The sequence below is a fragment of the Trichosurus vulpecula genome, chromosome 3 (genome assembly GCF_011100635.1).
Source record: "Trichosurus vulpecula isolate mTriVul1 chromosome 3, mTriVul1.pri, whole genome shotgun sequence".
Taxonomy (NCBI): Eukaryota; Metazoa; Chordata; class Mammalia; order Diprotodontia; family Phalangeridae; genus Trichosurus; species Trichosurus vulpecula.
Window position 1 is genome coordinate 148,332,868 of NC_050575.1, and position 23,443 is coordinate 148,356,310.

The 23,443-nt window shown below is 34.7% G+C and overlaps 1 protein-coding gene across 4 annotated transcripts in view; it reads left to right on the forward strand.

Annotated features, from left to right (window-relative positions):
• CYLD (CYLD lysine 63 deubiquitinase) overlaps positions 1–23,443 on the forward strand; it is a 69,743-nt gene that overhangs the window by 35,183 nt on the left and 11,117 nt on the right. For all 4 annotated transcript variants that reach the window (XM_036749278.1, XM_036749275.1, XM_036749276.1 and 1 more), the window contains 9 exons: positions 2,032–2,197; positions 3,292–3,433; positions 5,781–5,903; positions 10,922–11,013; positions 12,574–12,640; positions 18,377–18,509; positions 19,359–19,467; positions 19,671–19,789; positions 20,204–20,420. In XM_036749278.1, the coding sequence (XP_036605173.1) occupies positions 2,032–2,197; positions 3,292–3,433; positions 5,781–5,903; positions 10,922–11,013; positions 12,574–12,640; positions 18,377–18,509; positions 19,359–19,467; positions 19,671–19,789; positions 20,204–20,420 (1,168 nt within the window). The remainder of the gene's footprint in view (positions 1–2,031; positions 2,198–3,291; positions 3,434–5,780; positions 5,904–10,921; positions 11,014–12,573; positions 12,641–18,376; positions 18,510–19,358; positions 19,468–19,670; positions 19,790–20,203; positions 20,421–23,443) is intronic.

The window sequence follows — 23,443 nt, forward strand, 5'->3', positions numbered from 1 at the left end:
CCAACATATTATATACACTCCCCAAGGGTGACATACAAGAAGGCACAGACAAAAGTTACATAAAATAGAAGGCGTGGGTAGGTCGCAATCTGATTTTTGCAGAGGATACATTTTGAAATCACAAATCCATTAAAACATTGAAGTACAGCCTAGTGAGTTCAAGTGAACTCTTTTAATCTTTTTACCAAAGGCCATTTTAATTCCTTTTAAACAGTAAGATCATACTGCATGATCTAACTTTATGATTTTGGCAATAATTTCCCCATCTGGGATTCTACTTTTCATCTTTCTTTCCAATTTATTCCTTCCACTCTGATTGTCATGAGCGAAAGAGTAAACATTGAACCTAACTCTCCAACCTATGGGTCAGAAAGAGGGTTCTTGCCATCCTTTAGAGGTATGCCCTCTAAATGGTTTATTCAATAAGCAGGAAAATCTTTTCCTCCATTTATTAATTTATTCATCCATTTAATAAATGTTATGTATCTACTCTGTTTAGGGCACTGTTCTGGGAGAGGGAAAGTTTAGATAAGTCATGTCTCTTATACTCTAAGCTTGTATTGCAGCTGGATATAGGACAAGTATATTTGTAATGCACGATATTATAAATATGTTAGAGACTTAAAGTGCTACATGAATTCCTGGAGGGAAAGTCTTTTTCTATAGTGTTAATCAAAGGCATGTAAGACAGGTCAGGGTTAAAGGTTGAGATTTAGATCTTTTCATAAAGGTGGTATCTGAAGCTGTGAAAATAAGTAAGATTGACAAGGGATAGTGTAGAGGGTGAGTAAAGGGGAGGGCTCTAGAATAACCCAAATATAAGGTATCAGGAAGAAGGCAAATAGGAAGGAGATGGGGGAGGGTTGTTAGGTAGGAGAAGAAGCAGGAGAAAATAGTTTTCTGGGGCCAAGGGAGGAGGTTAGCAAAGTTGAGAACGTCTCAGCAGTGTCAGAGATTGCAGAGAGCTCAAGGAACATGAGCAAAACATTTGGGCATGGAGATTAGCAATAATCACTGGTGACCTTTTCAGAGTTGCAACAAAGCAAAGCAAGTGGAAGCCTAGTTGTAAGAGGTCGAACAGAGCCTAGGAAATGAAGAAATGGAGATATTGGCTATAGGCATCTTTTAAAAGACATTGATTTGTGACTGACAGGAGAGAGATGACATGGTAGATGAGGTAGAAGGGTGAAGGGAATTTTTTTTTTATTTAAAGGATTGTGGAGACCTGGGTATAGTTATAGGCAGATGTGAAAGAACCAGCGAAGGAGAGATTGAACGTGTATGATAGAGATAACTGTCAAATCAAGGTCCCAAAAGAAGTGGGAGGGAGTAAGAAGACCACAGGTAGAAAGATTTGACCTTAGGAATACCTCTTCTTTTGTGACAGAGGGAAGCAAGAGAGAATGAGTGTTGATGCTGACTTGTTTTTAGCGATGAAAGAGAGGACTCTCCTGGAAAGGGCATTCTCTTGTCAATATGATATGTTCCTCTCTCATCCCAATAACGGTATAGTCTCTACTATACCTAATAATAATGATCCTAGAGAATAATTCTAGAGATATGCAGAAGGATTTTTCCTTTACTTTATTGTAGCATGTCTTAGAAGGGGAGAATATGAGAAGTATCACACATTTAAGGGCTAATCTTTCCTTTTTCCTTTTTAGTTCATCATTCATTGCTGTGAATAATATTTATCATTGTGTATTCAAAGAAATTAATGGCTTCAATTTTTTTTTCTTACTTGGGGTAGTGGTAGAAGAGATTCAGTAGCCTAGAGAAGATTTCAAGTATTTCTTTTAAAAAATAAATAAAGGGAATGATGGGTCCATACTTGTCACTTTTAAAATAAAGACCTTAGCCTCAGTAATGTCTTAAACTCCCAGAAATAATCATCCTAATGGAAATCTCAGTATCACTCCCAGTGAATCAAGAGCAGGATAAATTAAAAAAAATCATTCAATGCTATCTAGTTCTTTAACTGTTACCTTTGTACATGCAGAATAATTCACTTCTAAGCATATTTTATTTCAGGAAGATGAATGTGCAGGCTGTACAGATGGAACTTTCAGGGGTACTCGTTATTTCACCTGTGCCCTGAAGAAGGCGCTGTTTGTTAAACTCAAGAGCTGCAGGCCTGATTCTAGGTTTGCCTCACTTCAGCCAGTTTCCAACCAGATTGAACGGTGCAACTCTTTAGGTATTTGCAACCTTTTAATTTATTTCCAGTTTGATACAGATTCCATTTCCAATCTCAGGATTTTGTACAGTAATTATAAATGAAAATACTGTAGCCAGTGTCTGGTTAACATTAATATGTCTTTTCAATTAGTATTACCAACAACAGAATCCCTTTTCGTATTTCATTTTTAGTTATCCTAGATGAGAAATTAATTTTTCCAAGACTTTAACTATACATAGCAGCTGATGACCTTTAAAAATCAAGTTTTTTTTTAACTTTACTGTTGTTCTTAGTCATTTAATTTTCAGTTATTTCAGAAGGTTGAAATTAAAATTTAGGTTTTTTACACCAACTTCTTTGTCTAAATGAATTGCTTACTACAAAGTAAGCACAAACTTTGAAATAAATTGGTCTTGTACTAGAAAATTATTTTTGATTTATTAACATAATGCATATCTCTTCTGTTAAATGTTGCAGTTTCCTGAAATTATCCCTTGCTTAGATTTAGCTAATAACTGGACAACTTTGGTTATTGCATAGATAATGAAAAATACTTCATTTTAAGAGTTGAGTGGGTGCAAGCAAAATGTTAGCAATTTTTTTGGCAATAAATGTTTATGAAAAGTACTTCTAAAAAAGAATATAATAAATTCACCATGTTACTTTCAGAGGTGTCCTGCTTGTTCTTTTCCTTCTCAGCTTCCTTCTGTTAGTCTCTTTGCATTATGAAAATGTTTTAGTGATAAAATGTGCTTTTAATTGCAACAATCAAAACAACTCTTTCTGCTTTGGTTAACAAAATAGACATTTGTAAAAGAATTTTACTTGGCCAACTTTTGCCGTTGCTATATATGATCTGAAAAGGTTATATATTAATTACTAATTAAAATTTGGGGTGGATTGAGGGTAGAAAAGGGCAGGAATCAATTACAGCTTTTGTAAATTGAGCTAAATAATGCAAGAAAAACTCATTTTTAACCTTAGAAATCTGGTTTCCATAGTAGCTATGTAACAGTGCATCAAAATGCAGTTAAGAAAAATGAAAGTGTGGGTAGAAACAAACAACCTAATTATTTTTGAGAAATGCTGTCATGTTGGTTTTATCTTTTCAGCATTTGGAGGTTACTTAAGTGAAGTGGTGGAAGAGAATACTCCACCAAAAATGGAAAAAGAAGGTTTAGAGGTAATGATTGGAAAGAAGAAAGGTATCCAGGGCCATTACAATTCTTGTTACCTAGACTCTACCTTGTTCTGGTAAGTGTGAAATATAGTTGAGTGACAAAGGTGATAGGTTAATGATAATATTAGAAGCAATACACACCAAACATTCAACTCTCTAAAGAATTAAACAAGTACTGCCATCTCTGTGTGCATAAAACAGTGGGGCTTGCAGCAATCCGTATATTGGTATGCAGTAGGTTTCTTTTATGGGGTAGAGTCAAATCTAGAAATAAACCATTCAAAAGGTTTTAGGGGGTAGGGTCAAATTCAGAAATCTATCATTCAAAAGATATACAATAGAACCACTGTGATATTTGTATGTGCAGCTTGTTCTACAGTGAATTGAGTTACTTCTTTGTTAACATGTGATGATTATCCCCTTCAATTAGAACTATCATGGTATTTAGAATTGAAAGAAATGTTAGAGAACATATAGTCTAACATGATCGTTTTACAGATGAGGAAACAGAAACTCAGAGAAGTTAAGTGATTTGCTAAAAATATTAAATGACAGAGCCATGATTTGAACAAATCTAGAGTGGTTGTGGATTTGTCCTAGATTTGTCCTAGATTAATACTTTTGTCAAAAATTTTTCAGCTCCTTTTAAAATGATTTGACTTTGTGGTTCCCCTTGTAGCTAGCTGTTATACCCAATTATCTTCTTGCCTTGTAGGCAGTTAAAAAAAAATACAACTTTAGTATTGTCAAGCCTTACCTTTCCCACTGGATCCTAAAAAATAATTTCTATCCCATTTTCATTTCTTCTTCCCTCCTATTTCTTAGTTGCTTCCTCCTGGGGGATAAGAGGTATATTCGTATCTTCATAATCTGGCTACAGTTTACCTTACCAGTCATCTTTAGCTCTGCTGTTTTTTCACACTTTACATTCTAGGCAGTCTGGATTTCTTTCTAGCTGTTCCTCATGTTTGTCCTGCAATTTGCATAGGCAGTTTCCCCTATACCTGGAATAAGTTTTCTCCACATCTCCATCTTTTTTTTTTTTTCAAGCTCCAGTGCAGGTCCATTTTTTTTTTTCATGAAGACTTCCCTTAACCCCTTAGTTGTGAAAGATCTTTTCTTTCTCAGATTTCTTACAGCATTTTGTCTGACTCCTCCTCTCATTTACCACATTCTACATTACATTGTATTTGGGTATGTGTTTTTATCCACTTCCTCCATTAGCCTGTAAGCTCATTATCTTCCTTCTAATCTTGACCATCTTCAGTACCTTCCTGTTTCTGTTGAGGGCCCCATCTTCCCAGTCACCTAGGTTTTTAATCCCTTAGTCTTCCTTGACCCTTTCCCCCCTCAAACCTTCCCTATCCAATCAATTGCTAAGCCTTGTTTAGTTTCACCTCCACATCATATCTTGCATCTTTCTCCTCTCCATTTACATGATTATCACCCTAGTTCTAGCCCCAGTCAGCTCTTATCTAGAGCACTACAAAAGATCCTCATTGATTTCTCTGCTTCTAGTCTTTCCCTTTTCTAATCCATTTCCCACACAGCTGCCAAAGTCACCATTTGAGGTACAGGTCTGACCATGCCACTCACCTGTGTAAGAGCCTCAAGTTATCTCTATTGCCTTTAGGATAAAATTCAAATTATTCAGCTTGGTATTTATAAGACTCTATAATCTGTTTCTTGCCTGCCTTTTTAGCCTGATTTCAGACTACTGTCCTTTACAAAATCTGCTTGGTCTACACTAGGCTACCATTTCCCCCCCATATTTAACAGTCCTTCTGTTCATTCCCACAAGGTACCCCTCATGCCCAGAAGGGACTCCCAACTACATCTCAACTACATTACCAACACCCAGAATCATTGCTGTCCTTTCAGGTTTCTTTCAGTGCCTTCTCCTCCATGAAGTTTTACCTGATCTATCCAGTTGTTGGTGCTTTTTCCTTCTGCAGTTTACCTTTATCATACTTGTTTGTATATATGTGTAGAGTGTAAGCCCTTCTCAGAGAGTTGGGACTATGTTGATTTTTGTCTTTGTCTTTGAGATTCTCACTTTGTGCCTGCTGTAGTGGGTTGCACATAATAGGGTTTTGTTGGATTGTTATTTGAATTGAGGGCATAGACAGTTTTATTTTTCAACTTCATATCTCCAGCTTCTAACACAGTGAGTGTTCTGCATAAAGTGGGTACTCTATTTAAATTAAATTGAATGATAGATTTCCTAGGAGTTTCAGTTTTTCGTGTTTGAAAACATTAGTACTTAATAACGTTTTACTTTTTTCCTCTACCTTATATTCTGGTCCTCCAATTTTTATTTTTGCTTTTAGGATCAGTTTGTTAGTTCTTGGATTAACTTATTATTTCCACATGTTGAGAATTCCCCCCACCCCAGAATGCATTTTTATGTTTGTTTTTCAGCTTATTTTCTTTTAGTTCTGTTCTGGACACTGTCCTTCTTAGGCCAAAAGAAAAGAATGATGTAGAATATTATAGTGAAACTCAAGAACTACTGAGGACCGAGATTGTAAATCCTCTTAGAATGTAAGTATACACAGCATTATAGCTTAATATCCTGTCTTTGCTATAGGTATTTGATTGTTAGCTTTTGTATGGTAATTACATATTATGTAATATGGAAGGGAAATTAACTAAATTGTATGTTTTAAAAGTATATTCTAAAAATAATGCACATATATATATATTTGATATTGGATCTCCCTTTCTCACCAAGTCTGGAAGTTCAGCTGCTGATTAGCACAGGAACTTTGACCTGTTCCATTTCTGACTGAGCCAGTTCGCCACCCCAGCTTAGGCAGCAGTGTGGTGGCCCTCTACTCCCAGGGGCTCACCATATTGCTGTCAGACTTAGTGCGGATGCCTGTTCAGCTTTATTCCTGCTGCAGCTCACAACTCTGAAGCTCAAGTGATCCATCAGTCTTGGCCTTCCTAGTAGCAGGGATTACAGGAGTGTGCCACCATGCCAAATCTTAATACATACCTTTAAAAGAAATGTACTTTGGTCATCCCACTCTAACTTATCTTGGTGTTCTGATTTCTTAACTCCAGTGAAGTTACTATGTAGTGTATCATGAAATGGTTTATGGAATATATTGAACTTTAGTGATTATGGTGGGTTAAGGAAAACTAAGATGCTTGGGATTCTCACTTTATCATCATATATGTACATTAATAGGAATAGTAGGTAAATCAAATTGCATTTAAATTTATTGTGCTGAACTATATAGACTCTATATAATGAGTCAAAAGTAAAATTTAACTGATACTAACTCTGTAAATCCAATCCCATTGTGGATAATCGCTCCAATAAGCCATACTGCAACTCAATCATTCCTGCTCAATCCATGCAACATTTGGTCCATGTCCTCATATAAGTTTGCCCAATATACTGAAGATCTCTCTCACTTTGCCTTGACCCCTCAATAAAAGGATTTGTGCTGTGAAGTTTGGGTTCAAAGGGACACACATGAGGACCTAGAGGGCCACATATGGCCTTGAGGCTGCAGGTTCCCCACCCCTGATAGAGTGTCCCAAAAAGTGTTAGTGCAGTTTTGAAAACTTAAAATTGCACTAAGACTTTTGGGACACCTTTATGTAAAGGATTAGACCCTCAGTGAGGAAAATATTATGTACATAGTAGCTAACTGTTAACTCTTATATTAGAAACAGATGAGTTTTTTTAAATTACAAGATTCTTACAAGGAATATATTATAATATAAAAGTTTTATAGTTATAAAAACTTTTATATTTCCCTAGTACATGAAATATAAACATGTTTTCCTTTGGTTGTAAGAATTGTTTATATTGGCAGAAGTAAAAGAAGATACCTAATAAAAGTTTTTGGTGAGTGGGAAGATAGGTGATATGTGAGAACACCTAAAGTAGGTGATATGTGAGAACATCTAAAGTAGGACTTTGAAATTATATATAAAACATTTTTAAAAGTTTTAATTTTCTTTAATTTTTTTTTTTGGAGGGAGGAAGGCAAGGCAATTGGGGTTAAGTGACTTGCCCAAGGTCACACAGCTAGTAAGTGTGTCAAATGTCTGGGGTCAAATTTGAACTCAGGTCCTCCTGACTTCAGGGCCCGTGCTCTACTCACTGCGCCACCTAGCTGCCCTCTTAAAATTTTTTCAAAGATCTGTCTCCTCTCCCTCCCATTCCCTTTCCCCTAATTGAGAAGGCAGGAAAAAAAAAACTCCTGTTACAAGCATGTATAACCAAACGTAAAAAAAATTTTTGCATTGGCTTATGTCCAAAAAAATTACGTGTCAATCTGTACTCTGAGTCTATCACCTCTCTTTGTATGGACAACCTATAAAACTCGTATATATATGTACGTTTATGTATGTATGCACATATCTATATCTATAATGTATACATATATACACAGAGTATATACATAAGTCTTCCTGATCTAAAGGTCCACCTTTTTTTTTTTAACAACAATAGTCTTCCAGTGACATTGTATGGCTGTGTGTCACGTATCCAAAGAATTGAAGTTGAGGAACCGCTCTAAGGGAAATGGAGAGGCACTTTGTGGGTGTGAACTTGCTGCAATACTTTATAAGCAAGGAATTATATACATTATAAATGAGTAATTATGGCAGGAGAAATAATTTAGAGAAAGTCATCAATGAAATGTATGTTTGAAAAAGTTTGGTCATGTGGCAAGAGTGAGGAATTACTGATTAATAGCCACAGTGTTACACTGGTATTTCACAAAGTCAAGGCAATGTGAGAAAGATCTTCAGTACATTGGGCAAACTTATATGAGGACATGGACCAAATGTTGCATGGATTGAGAAAGCATGGTTGAGTTGCAGTGTGGATTATTGGAGGGATTATCCACAATGGAGTTGGATCTATTGAATTAGTATCAGTTAAATTTTACTTTTGACTCATATTGAGTTTGTCAGCTACAACCCCTAGCCCTGTTTCCCACATATTCTTTCCATTTTGTACTTGAACACTTAATTGATCAAACCTAAATATGGGCTCATTCAAGCCTGTCATGTTTTATTTTTAAAATTTTAATTCTTTTATCTACAACATTAAATATTTTCACTATCCTTTTTTTAAAGCAAATTAGATAAATATTCTTTTTATATTTGTTTAAGACATCACATAAATTTCAATAGGAATAGTGCCAAGTACAGAGCCCTTCAGCAAGCCACTAGAGACATCCGTGGGATTATGGATTCATTAATCAGTACTTCTTGAATATAGTTGTTCTTTCAACTACATATTAACCTAAGTATATATCCAGTCTTCCTTTCTTCATAACCATAAGGAAGGATGTCGTAAGATAATTTATTAACTACCCAGTGGTATGAAGATATATAGTCACTTAACATTTCCTTAATCTCTGACTAGATCTCTCTCACATGCTCTCCCTTATTTTTTTTCTAGTCTGTGGACTAATGTAGAGATGTATACTTTCTTAAAATACCCTCATCTTACTCCTCCCTCCTAAATAGTAACTGTTTCTCTTTTGGGCAGGAACCCTGAGGGTCTTCCCCTCCCAGTTTGATTTGTTTTTTTTTTTGAGCTTTTGATTAAAGGGGCCATTCCTTGATTAACTTTTTAAAGAGGCATATTCACTGAATGGGCATTACCTCACTCAAAGTGAGAACCTGAAAAGACCCTAATGTCATGGTCCTCTTGGAGAATGAAGGACAAACACAACACCACCACCACCACCACCTAATATTGAATACATTTCTCTTTACTTCTTTATTCTAGTCATGAATCTCAGACCCCCAAGTCATCATGATTACGTATGAATCATTTATTTTTCAGTGTTGGAATTTGAAGTTGTTTATTACTTTTATTCCATTTATTAGTACAGTCATCCCTCAACATTTGTGGGTTTCCCATTAAGGTTTTGGTTATTTGTGGTTTGGCCATCAATAATTAAATGGAAATTTTTGAAGATTTGTAGTGTATTGTAGAAAATTGAAGATGATAAATATATGTAAAGAAAACTAAAAAAATATATTTAGTAAATCATCAATGCATAAATGGGCAGTGAGGTGGCATAGTGGATAGAGCAGTAGGCCTGGAGTTGGGAAGACCTGAGTTCAAATGTGGCATCAGACACTGCTTAGTTGTGTAACCCTGGGAAAGTCACTTAACCCTGTTTGCCTTAGTTTCCTCCTCTGTCAAAAGAGCTAGAAAAGGAAATGGCAAAGCACTCCAGTATCTTTGCCAAGAAAACCCCAAATAGGGTCACGAGGAGTCTAAATGACTTAAATGATTCAACAACAACAAATGCATAAATACCATATATTATTAATCTATTTTATTATTTACTGCCATAAGTATGCATACACAAATTTTTTATAAACAGTTAAATTTTGTTAGAAATTTCAGTGCACTGAAGAGCTCCACTCTCTCTTTGGGAATGCCTCCTCTTTGTGTCCCTACCAGCCAGACTCAGACACATGATTTTCTCCCACCCTGATCTTGGTATCTTCCACTTTTCAGAGGAGAAGGAAATTGGTGAAAGCAATTGCTGCAGTGATACTGGCAGCTGTGAAGACTACATAGTTTTGCAGCTCTTATGTAGAAACTGCAACTTTTTTTATGGGTGCAGTGTGTTGTTTTACTTGTTTTGTGTGTTAGATAAATAATATCAGATTTATTAAAAGCCTAGAGTTATTGGTGGTTTTTCTGTTGTATAAATATGTTTGTGTGTTAGATAAATAAAATCAGATTTATTAAAAGCTTAGAGTTATTGGCATTTTTTTACATTCATGGGGCCCTATGTCCCTAAGCCCTGTGAATGTTGAGGGACAACTGTAAACAGATGTTTAAGTTTTTCTTTTATTTCTTTTCTCCTAAGGATTACTGGCCATTTCCACCACTTTTTTTTTGTTACACCAGATGCCCTCCATAGTTTCAATTATGTTTTGTAGTACTATTGGGATATTACTTTCCGTTCCCACCCCTCATAGTTTAGCGTAAGCCTTCATCCAGATAATTATAAAGATACCAAATCTGATGGAAAATGTAAGCTTTGATTTAAAGATTGTATGTATATGCATATAATAATAGAAATAGCTATCATATAATTATCACATAGTAAAATAATTATATATCATATATAAATGGAAATTTAAGCCTGTCATGTTTTCCTTCTAGGTAACAATGACTATTATGTCAATATTTAAAACACTATTTGTTAATTTTTAGTAGAGATATAAAGTAGACTTTTTCCCCTTTCCATTTACCATATCCAGCAACATTTTTTCTCTCCACATAAACCAAATTTGAACATGTATCTTTTTTTCTGACAATAAGAAATCACGTTTAAAGAAATTAAATCATCTTAGTATAAATTTCTTGTTCTATAGAATCTGTTTAAGTCCTCATAGTCGCAAAAGGAACTGTGCAAATGTGCTTTTTCAGAATAATTGGATATGATATTAATGTATGAAATCCTGAAGTTAAAACTTGTAGAATTCTGAATGTTTATTGTCATATAACTATAATGCTATTATAAATCAATAAAAAGCTATTTTATCTTTTATTATAGATATGGATATGTTTGTGCCACAAAAATTATGAAGTTGAGGAAAATACTTGAGAAAGTTGAGGCTGCATCAGGTTTTACTTCAGAGGAAAAAGGTAAGTGACTTCATAGATAGTATATGTAGTAAATATAGATTGAAGTGGAATTAAATTGAATATATTATAAGTTATTTAAAGGCATGTGAGTATACAGCTAGAGATTCACTTTATCATAGGGTGAAAGTAACCTTTAAATATTTATGGATTTTTTTCCTTAGTATGTTATATTTTCTGTCTTCTGAAAACAAAATGATGATAAATGATAATTTCTTCTAAGAAATTGGCTAGTTTGAATAAATAATAAATAGACAGCGAGGACAGCACATTTTATTTGTGTGATAATGTTGCTTTTTAAAAACCACTTTTATTCTTATGTCGCAGTCATTTCTTCAAATACTCTATTTCCTCTTCCCCCTTTGTAATAAAGAAAAAAATATACAAACTTCCAATCTTCTTCTCCTACTGTGATACAGTGCCCAAAGGGGCAGCTTGGTGACACAGTGGATGGAGCACTGGCCCTGAAGTCAGGAGGACCTGAGTTCAAATGTGGCCTCGGGTACTTGACACTTAGTAGCTCTGTGACCCTGGGCAAATCACTTAAACCCTTTGCCTCCCCATAATTCACTTCTTAAAGAGGCCTGTTCACTGAATGGGCGTTACCTCACTCAAAGTGAGAACCTGAAAAGACCTTAGCCTGAAAGGGTCAGGGTCTCCCATTGCATCCTGGGCCATCTCTAGTCATCCTGGTGAATATCAGGCCACTGGACCCAGATGGCTCTGGAGGAGAAAGTGAGGCTGGTGACCTTGCACAGGCCCTCCAACTCTCAAATCAAAGTCAACTGCAAGTCATGTCATCATTTTGCTGATGTCATGGTCCTCTTCGAGAACGAAGGACGAGCACACACAGTGTCCAAATCTGAAAATTGTATACCGTTCTACCCTAGTAATTAACCAACTCATAATATAATGTCAGTTCTAAGTTGAATTGTAAATTCTTTCAGGACAAAGTCTGTTTTTTTTTTTGTCTATGTATTGTTCCATGACCTAGCATAATGCTGTCTTGGAGAAGATGCCTAAATGTTTTTTTTTTTAATTGAAGTTTTTCAAGTAATGGTGATGAATTGCATAGAGCCATCCATATTTTTTTATATCAATACTTATTTTGACAGAGTGATGGCTGTCTGGGATTAGGTCAAAAATCATGTTTTTCTGCTAATTATAGAGATGTAAACTCCTGGACTTGGCCTTATCAGTATGCTTTAACTGACTTTTAGTACTACTGATCAAAAATTGAATTACAGTTATTATTTAAATGGTAGGGAAAATTGGTTTAATTCATTTATCCCCAATGCCCCATAAAAATGGCAAGTATCATATTGTAATTAAGCTAGTATGTATTAGTATTAGTATGATTATAGTGAAATTGGAGGACAGTGCTGGTTTAATCTTTGTATGAAACCTTTTGCATTTCTAGATAACCAGGGAAGTTACAGATTTCTCTTGCTAATTAGAACAGTATTAATTTCAAAATTGAATTTGGAATTGAAATGACTTTGAAATAAACAAAACTTATTTTGTTAAATCTTTTCTGCTTAAGTTACTTTCATTTTTACCTAGATCCAGAAGAGTTCTTGAACATCCTGTTTCATCATATTTTGAGGGTAGAACCATTATTAAAAATAAGGTAAATTTCTAATCCTTTCATGACAGTTTAAAAAAAGTTGATACTGCCTTTAAGGCTCTTAATTTCAGTAGAAGTGATTTCAATGTTAGTATTGTGTTCATTGAGTGCTTATAATGTGCTAGGTAGCAATGGCTTAAATTTGTTTTAGTAGCTTCTCCAGAAAAATAAACTTAATTTGGAAAATGATCGTAATTTAAATTTGTACTTTAATCTGAGGAACAAATGTTATTGCAAACCATCCTTTATGAAATTGTGTACAAATATTTTCATAGAATAAGTTAATGAACCTTTTAGGAGAATCTTATTATAAGATAATCACATTCTACAAGAACATTATTTCCTTTTATCCGTCACTGACTTAAAGAATTAAATTTTTAGTCTTAAATTAGGCCTATTGTTTTCAATTCTATAACTCATTAGTCATTTTTTTCACCCTGAGTAAAATCATTGAACTAGATACATTTGGTTTTTTGGCTATCTGGAACCTTCAGGGAATGAGTCTTTGGATGATTAGTTTTCCAAATATCTGAAGATTTATCCCTCAAATGTCAGAATTCTTAAAACTATTTTAATGGGAAGTTTTCTAAAATTTATCATACATTTCTTTGACTTTCTAAACAGAGTATACTGAGCATAACTTTTTATTAAATATTCAGTGCCATGATTTTCAGCATTGGTTATTGGGATATCACTACCAGTGAATGTGTCGATAGTATGGGCCTTAGCACTCTATAGCTCTGGAATCCAGCACTGACTTTAGAACTTGCTTTTGAAAAAACTCCATTGTTACTTTGTTTTTTGGTTATTTTTCTGTTCTCATGAAGGTGGAATGAAGTATACATAGCTTACGACCTATTTTTTGATCAGTATAAGATAGTTGCCCTTTTTTTGGTCTTTTCAAGGACTGAAGCAGCTTCACCTCTTTTTCTCCTGCCAGTCATCATATCTTTTACTGTTGCTATATGTTTTGACTTTTAACATAGTTGAAAACATCATCTGTGGTTTCTGCATTAACAACATTGACCTTACTTGATGGCTTGCACCTACTCTCTTTTTGTACTGTATCATCATGTGGTATGAAGGAAACGTTCTCTCCTCCTTTAAAAGTTTATGCTGGAGTATTTTCAGGAGAATTCACTCCAAATCCCATACATTCTTCATTATCAAAAGATGTGCTTATGTTGATTCAACACTAAGTTCTGATTCCCCCCAGTTTATCTCTTTGGGTTTCAATAGAATTCTAGTCACAAGCAATATTAGCATTTGCATCTTTAATGTCATAATGAAATTTGAAGTCCTGTATAAGATCTACTGAGATAAAATCAGAGAAAGCACCTTGGAAATTTTAAAATACTATACAGACTTAGCTATTATTACTGTTAATTAATGATGTTCATAGTAATGTAATGTGACTATTATTATATGGTGGACTAACTTTTTAATGAAATTATTTCTCTAATAAGAGTTCATATTCTAAATACTCCAGTTCATAAGTTGAGTCAATGACTTTATATTTGGGTAGAAGGCAGGAAGATGATGAAAAAATATTCTCAGATACTAAGCCTGCTTCCTCAGAGTGAGCACTACAGTATTTGGTAGCAAAATAGCTTTGTCATACTCAATCCTTAGTTCTCATGTGATCTTTCAGGGATGTACAAAAAGATGATAGAACCGTATCAGAATTTTTTATATATACATAAATTAACTCGAATTTTGTAAATAATAAGTAAGTTTGTAACATCCTTGAAAGTTCTAGGATGATCAAATTTTTCATTCTCTAAAAGTTTTTTTTTTTTTATCAAAGCCTTTAGCTTTAGCATGTGCAAAAACTATCAGTCTGCCCTTATTTTGTATAAACCTCCATGGAAAGGGGGTATTTTTCTGAAGTCTAGGAGACAGAATGGTTCCTTAACATTTTCTATGTAGAAGTTGATAAACAGTGCCAGAATAAATCAGATTGATCAGTGTTTTAAAATCATTCAAGGGACAGACCATGTTTAGCATTGACTTCACTTGTCAGTCTGTAAATTTCACTCGTTGTTCCTAGATCTACCAGGCAGAACAAGCCTAACCTTGTTTTCCTATCACAGGCCTTCAGATACTTGAAGACTGCTGTCATTACCTCCAAAGTCTTCTCTAGGTTAAACATCCCAAATCCCTTTCCTATTTCCTATTCTCACCTCTCAATGTCTTCTCTCTCTCAAATTATTTTTCACTTGCTTGTCTCTAATTCTTGCCTGTAAAACATAAATTCTTGAGGGCAGGATCTGTTCTTCATTTTGTTTTTTTCATCCCTAGCAGTTAGCATAGGACCTCCTTGCACGTAGTACATGCTTAACTTCTTATTGAATAAATTAAATGTTTACTTACCATCTCTTTGATAAAACATTCTAGAATTTTGCCAGGAATAGAAATTAAGCTCACTGGCTCATAGTTTAGTCCCCACTGTCTTCCCTTTTTTTGAAACCAGATCAAAATTTGCTTTTCTGCAATCTCACAGAATTTTTTCATTTTTGACAGTTTTAACTAATTCTTTCAATTCCCCAGGATTCAGTTTAATCTGGACTGGTGACTTGAACTTATTAAGGATAAGTAAATGCTGTCTTATAATTTTCCTTCTTATCATTCCTTTCTAGCCCAAAGATAATTTTCTTTGGAAAATGGAAGACTTTTTTTTGTTCTATTTTAATCATCTTATTTACCAGTAGTCCTATCCCTTGCTTTGATACCTCCTTTTTCCTCAGTAGAACTTAAAATAGACTTTCTTAGCCTAAACTGATTCTAGCTTTTCCTTGTTATTCAGTTGTTTTCAGTCGTCTGACTTCCTTCCCTCATTTGGAGTTTTCCTGGCAAAGATACTGGAGTGGTTTGCCATTTCCTTCTCCAGTTCATTTTACAGATGAGGAAACTGAGGCAAACAGGGTTAAGTGACTTGCCTAGGGTCACACAGTAAGTGTTTGAGGCCAGCTTTGAACTCAGATTTGAACTTCTGATTCCAAGCCCAGTGCTCTATCCACTGTACCACCTCATTGCTTCTAGTTCTTAGTCTTCATGAAACTTTGGTTACTGTACTGTGCCATCTACTATTCCATTATATATGTCTATATATACTGTGCCATCCACTATTCCACTGTATCTGTGTTCTATATTTATACCTATATATTTATATATAGACACATACACCCACAATAAAACACATATACTATAAAACCTTTCTATCCAGGGACCAAGCTTCCACAACAAATCCAAATCTGCATATAGCAAATAAAATCTACAAGCTAAGGAGAAGATGTACTCATTCATCCACTATTTTAGACCTTGCTTCTATCTTCATATTGTCTTTTTTAAAAAAATTTCTGAGACTGGGTCTCCCTATCTCAGCCCAGCCTGGAAAGTGCAGCACCCACTTATGAGTCCGATTCCAATGTTAATCCATTTGAAAGCTTTGAACTGTATCCTTTCCCAACCTGGGCCAATTCGCCCCTCTTTATGCAGCCTGGTGGCCCAACATTTCCTTGAGAGAGAGGAGAGGTTTCACCATATTATTGCCAACTCAATACCGACACCTGACCTCTAGTCCTACTGCAGCTCAGAACTCCTCATTTCAAAGGTGGATCCTTGATCCACTAAGCTTAGCCTCCCCCAGTAGCAGAGATTATAAATATGTAACACCATGCCTGGCCATACATTTTTAAAAATCTAAGTTGGTCAGCGAGTTCCCTGTACATCCACATTAGTTTCTTTTGACAGCTGTCTTGGAGTTATTTTTGTGTCTACAGAATTTATTTCTCAGAGTTTGCTGTTGTTACTTGCCTGACTTTCCCCATAAAAATGATAAAACTTGAGATCCCACCTATCCTTTTTTCTGAATCCTTTGAAATCTATTCTTTTTAAATCTATGGTACATGTCAAACTTGTCCATAGCTTTTCTTTTTCACACATTTTAAGATGGAATAATTACTTCCCCCTATAGTTCTCATCATTTTGATTTTAGCAATCAGTTCCTTTGTGTTAGTGAGAATCAGATCCAGTTTAACCATTCCCCATCATTGCTTCCTTTACCTTTTGAAGGCTAAAATTGGCTTAAAGACAAGCCAAAAATGATTAGCTGCTCTGATTTTGGTTTTCAGAAAGAAAGCATTAGTGGAGAAGTGAAATCCTTTATTACTACTATATCATGGTTCTGTGCTGCTCTCTTGATCTAAGGCTGTTTTCTTCCTCATCAAAAAAGGTGTTTTGATTTCACAGGATTACAGAATGTTAGAGTTGGAAACTTAGAGTATTGAGTCCATTTTCCTCAAACAGATGATGATACAAGACTAGGGAGGGAAGTGCTTTGCTTGTAGTAATATGGCAAACAAATAAGAGGCAGAGCCAGGACTTAAACTCTGAATTCAGTACTCTTTCCACTATAAAATTCTGCCTCTCCTTAGCTTTTATCTTTTATTTGCTATATCCAGATTTGGTTTTGTTCTAGAATCTTGATCCCTGGATAGACAAGGTTTTATTGTTTATATATTTTATTGCGTGTATATGTCTATATTTACGTATACACATATATGTAAATATAGACACACATACATAGTATTACCTTTTTCTTCCTAAAATTCTAGGAATATAGCAAATAATTTAGATATTTCAAGTCAACAGACATACAAATTAGAGATCCTGTTAAAATTTATTACCAGATTTTAAGATTAGTCTTTTTGAAGCATAACTCATGACTCAAAAATTGAGTGTTCTTAAAAATGATTCCATTTTAAAGAGAAGTCTAGTTATGGTAATTATATGAATGTTAGACATTCCTAGTTGAAGAAATGAAGTAGCATGCTGAAGTGGAAAAAAAAACTATAGACTAGGCAGAAGGAGACCTGAGTTCTAGCCCTTGCTCTACTATTGATTCCTTGTGGGATCTTTTCAATAACAACTCACATGAAACTCTGTAATATGAGATTAATTATTTCTAAAGCCCTATCCAGCTCATAGATTCTATGAATCTATAGATTGTCAATTTTTTTTCTTTTCCAGTCATCATGTGTCATTTACTTTTGTTGTTGTTCACTCATTCAGTGATGTCTTACTCTTCACGACCCCATGGACCATAGTACACCAGACCCTTCTGTCTCCGGACACTTCCAAACAGAAGAGCTCATCTTTCAATGTCATCTTTTAGCATCTTAATCCATGGCGTTTTCTTGGCAAAGACACTGGAGTGGTTTGCCATTTTCTTCTCTAGTGGATTACCTTTTGTCAGAACTGTCCACTATGACCTGTCCATCTTGGGTAATGCTGCATACTATACATAGCTCATAGTTTTCATTGAGCTATGCAAGTCCCTCTACTGCAATAAAGCAGTGATCCAGGAGGGGGCGTCATTTACTACTTCCTAATAAATATTCAGCAGTCAGTTTTGCATCCTGCTTATGATCATTAATGCCTTTTGCCTCTAACATGATTCCTTTGTTTCCTTTTTAGTCACACACACACACAAACCAACTTTTAACTTAAAATATTTTAACGCCTAATATTTAAAAGGTAGTTAACCATATGTTTGGTCCATGTTTTTCCCTTTTATAAAGTTGTTCTGGCTTTCTGGAGAGAGCACCTGAAGTTAGGGAAGTGTATAGTGTTTCTGTTTCTCAATTATTTTTTTCTGAACATCCTTACAGTCCTTAGCATTTCAATATCACCTTAGCCTTTATTTGTTTTAAGGACAGAGTGTTCTTTATCCTTTAGGTCTGCAGGACAAAAGGTACAAGATTGTTACTTCTATCAAATTTTTATGGAAAAAAATGAAAAAGTTGGCGTTCCCACAATTCAACAGCTGCTAGAATGGTCGTTCATCAATAGTAACCTAAAATTTGCAGAGGTTAGTGACAAGTCTTCACTGAATTTTATTAATACTTGTAATCATATTAATGCTTGTGGCTACTTGGTCCTGTAGTAAAGTCAGTATCTTCCTTTAAACAGAAGAACAGATTTAGAGATTTTAAAAATCAAGCAGAACAGTTAATATGAAGTGTCATATCTGCTGGTGCAAATGAAAAATATTAAGACCAAATATTCTGGCTTTCTGGGGGTGAAGAGAAACATTAAACTAATTTATGTTAATAAAATAACTAAGTAATTAAAACAAAAGATGTATTTATATCCTATATAACAGAGCCATTATTATGTCTTTATGACTAAAATATTTAGTATTTTGTCCAAGTAGAAATTTTTTCCACTAAGATATGTCAAAGGAGGATTTTTACTTTTTTCTCCTTCCTTTAATAAGTTTAAAATCTGTTGATTACTTTCTATTAGTAGGATTTTTACTGTATTAATTTTTGAAAGAATGTTTAACATTGATAAATGTTCTTATTTGTTGAAATAAAGAAATGAATGGCTGTTTTGTGCCATAGTTGCAAAAAAGAGTCCTCTATTTTATGGACTCAAACACAGTGGACCATCACCATTACCAGTTGCTGTTTTTATTTGGTATATAACATTGTGAACAACATGGTATCAACATATGACTAAACTTGGGTCTGTATTGAAGCTGCTTACATGATTTAAATCGGGACATCACCATAAAATACGTTGAAAATATTTTGGTTAAGCGTGTATTTATAGTCCATCTATGTTATACCCTAAATCACAGTAGGAATGTTTACAATTTTATAGAGAAAATTCTTTTTGAGACATTGACCTTAATATATGTGTATATATTTTTAAGGCACCATCATGTCTGATTATTCAGATGCCTCGATTTGGAAAAGACTTCAAACTCTTCAAAAAAATTTTTCCTTCACTGGAGTTAAATATAACAGATTTACTTGAAGATAGTAAGTATAAATATCAAATTTTTTTTTGCAAGTGATTTTTCTTTAATCTTGTGATTAAAGATACCTTAAAATTAAGAAAATTTAAAGTAAATACATGGGAGTGGGAGAATAAGTTTTCAGGGGTGACGTAAACACTGTCTCTTTGAAAATATGACATTTTTGCTTTTTAATGGAGGGATGCATTATTTGTTACCAAAATATAGCTCCCAGACAGTGCCGGATATGTGGAGGACTTGCCATGTATGAATGCAGAGAATGCTATGACGATTCTGACATTTCTGCTGGAAAAATCAAGCAATTTTGTAAAACCTGCAATACGCAAGTGAGTTTGACTTTAGTTGATGTATGTGTTTTTTAATATAGTAAGTAATATGATTTACTATTATGGTGGTGTTTTGCATTGTATTTCCCTACTTACTGAGGAATAATATTCTAAAGGAGAGTTTAGGTTTTAACTACTGTATTTCGAAGTATAAATTTTTTTGAATTCATATTGATTTTAAAATGTATTTTATTTTATTTTTATTATAAAAATGACTATCTTCCTCAGGTACTCTGTCATTAAGCTTTTATGAAATACTTAAAGCTACTACTAGGAAGTAAGGGCTAATGAAATACATTGGCCAAAACACTGAATTTAGCATTGCAGTAAATGGGCTTCATAATGAACATTATGTGAGCACTTACAGTAAAAAGAAGGGTTGTTCGCTCATTTCTCTTAAATGATTCACTTTAGGTCCACCTTCATCCCAAGAGATTGAATCATAAATACAACCCAGTGTCACTTCCCAAAGACTTACCTGACTGGGACTGGAGACATGGCTGTATACCTTGTCAGAAGATGGAATTGTTTGCTGTTCTCTGCATTGAAACAAGCCATTATGTTGCTTTTGTAAAGTATGGGCGAGATGACTCTGCCTGGCTCTTCTTTGACAGCATGGCGGACCGTGATGGTATTTAAAAACAACTTTCTTCTACGTTTAGGGCAATAAAATAGTATTTCAGTTTTCATTTTGCAAACCATATTGACACAGTTCTTAGTGGGAGACCTTCTTCTGTTGCAAAATATTACTGTGCTTGAAAATCCTTTAATGAATTTATTTTAACTCAGTGCCTCCTGCGTGCTGGTAGTATAGGGTAACAAAGAAAAAAACAAAAGACAATCCCTGCCCTTTAGGAACTTATGTTCTACTCTGGCATACAAGAATAGCACTAATTACTGTGGAAATCAGGAAAGGCTTGTTGTAGGACTAATGCACAGAGGAATAGCCCATGTAAAGTCTTGGCTGCCTTCTCTCTCTACACTGTTTCACTTGATGACTTCATCAGTTTTCTGTGAGTTTAATTATCTTTATGCAGATGACTCCTAGCTCTGATCTCCCTTTTGAGCTCCAGTCTTACATCACCAACTACCTTCTTGACATCGCTAACTGCATGTCCCATAGACATCTCAAATTCAACATATTCAAACCAACTTATTATTTTGCCCTACAAACCCATTCCTCAACTTCTTTATTTATGTAAAGAGCACCAGATTACCTCATTTCACAACCTCCACATTATACTCTACTCCTCATTGTTCCTAATCTATCCAGTTACCAAATCTTAACATTTCTTCTTCCACAGCCTCTTTTCTGTGTCCCCACTTCTGCTCAAAAGGCAAGCACTCTGGTTCAGACCCTCATAATCTCTCTCCTAGGCTATTGCAATAGTCTTCTAGTTGGTGTCCCTACCTCAGATATTTCTCCTTTCCAATTTATCATTATATAGCTGCCAAAGTGATTTTCCTAAAGTGTACATCTTACCACATACCTCCCCAAATGAATAAATTTCACTATTCAGTTTTAGGATCACATATAAATATCTCCATTTTATATTACATTACAACCTGGCACAAGACTACTTTTCCAGGTTTATTACGTGTCATCCCCTAAATACTCTTGCATTTATTTATCTTAAAAATTATTTATTTTTAACAGTTTAAAAATTTTGAGTTCTAAATTATCTCCTTTTTTCTAGCCCCTCCTCCAACTCATTGAGAAGGCAAGCAATATGATATAAATTATACTTGTGAACTCATGAAAAACATTTTCCATATTAACCATGTCAAAGAAAAAGGTCATACTTCAATTTGCACTCAAGAGTTTATCAGTTCTCCCTCTGTATATAGATAGCATTTTTCATTGACAATCACTTGGAGTGTTCTTGGATCATTGTATTGATCAGAGTAACTAGGTCTTTCACAGTTGATCATTGTTACGATATTACTGTGTACAATATTCTCCTGGTTCTGCTCACTTTCTTCTGTATCAGTTCATACAGGTCTTCCCAGGTTTTTCTGGAACCATCTCCCTCATCATTTCTTATGGCACAATAGTATTCCATTACTACTCATATACCATAATCATAAACCACAGTTTGTTCAGCCATTCCCCAAGAAGGGCATCTCCTCAATTTCCAATTCTTTGCCACCACAAAAAGAGTTGCTGTAAATATTTTTGTACCTATAGGTCTTTTCCCTTTTTCTTTGATCTCTTTAGGTTACAGACCTAGTAGTGATATTGCTGGGTCAAAGAATATGGACAGTTTTATAGCCCTTTGGATATAGTTCCAAATTGTTCTCCAGAATGGTTAGATCAGTTCACAGTTCTACCAATAGTGCATTAGTGTCCCAGTTTTTCCACATCCCCTATAGCATTTGTCATTTTTTTTTTCTTTCGTGTTAGCCAATCTGATAGGTATGAGCTGGTACCTCAGAGTTGTTTTAATTTGCATTTCTCTAATCAGTAGTGATTTAGAGCATTTTTTCATATGATTGTAGAGAGCTTTGATTTCTTTTTCTGAAAACTGCCTGTTATATCTTTTGACTATCATTTGTGGAATGGCTCTTATTTTTTGACTCAGTTCCCTTTGTATTTGAGAAATGAGGCCTTTATCAGAGAAACTTGCTGTAAAATTTTTTGATATTGCTTCATTGTCTATGGTACTTTTAGCAAAATGTGGTTTCCCTGATTATTTCTTTTAATTAGGTTGATTTTTGCTTTTGTTTGGTCTCTCTCATTATTGCTACCCCTGCCTATTTTACATCAGCCAAAGCATAATAGATTCTGCTCCAGCCCCTTATTTTAACTCTGTGCGTGTCTTTCTGTTTAAAGTGTGTTTCTTGTAGACAGCATATTATTGGATTATGACGTCCAATCTGTTACGCTTTTTGCTTCCATTTTGTGAGTGAATTCATCCCATGCACATTCACAGTTATGATTACTGTGTATTTCTCTCCATCCTATTTTTTTTCTGTTTATCTCTCTCTCTTTCTTTTTACCCTGACCCTCTTCAAATGTCTGTTTTACTTCTGACCACTGCCTCCCTTAATTTGCCCTCCCTCTTATCACTGACTACCCCCCACCTCTGCCTATTTCCCTTATCTCCTTCCTCCACTCCTTCCCTGTTGGGTCAGATAGATTTTTCTACTCATCTGAGTATGTACGAATATTCCTTCCTCTTTGAACCAATTCCAATGAGAATGAGGTTCAAGAATTCCCGCCACCCTCTGCCACCCTATTCCCCCCTCCATTGTAAAAGCTCTTTTTTGTATACCTCTTTTATGTAAGATAATTTTCCCCATTCTTCCTCTCCCTTCTTCCTTTTCCCAGTGCATCCTTCTTTCTCACCCCTTCATTTTTTTTGGAGATCATCCCAACATGATTCACTCATATCATGTACTCTGTCTATGTAGACTCCTTCTAACTACTCTAATAATGATAAAGTTCTTAGGAATTATATGTATCATCTTCCCATACAGAAATATCAATAGTTTAATCTTATTAAGTCCCATATGATTTATCTTTCTTGTTAATTTTTTTATGCTTCTCTTGATTCTTGTGTTTGAATGTCATATTTTCTATCTAGCTCTGTTTTTTTCATTAGGAATGCTTGAAAATCTTTCATTTGTTTAAGTATCCATTTTTTCCCCTGA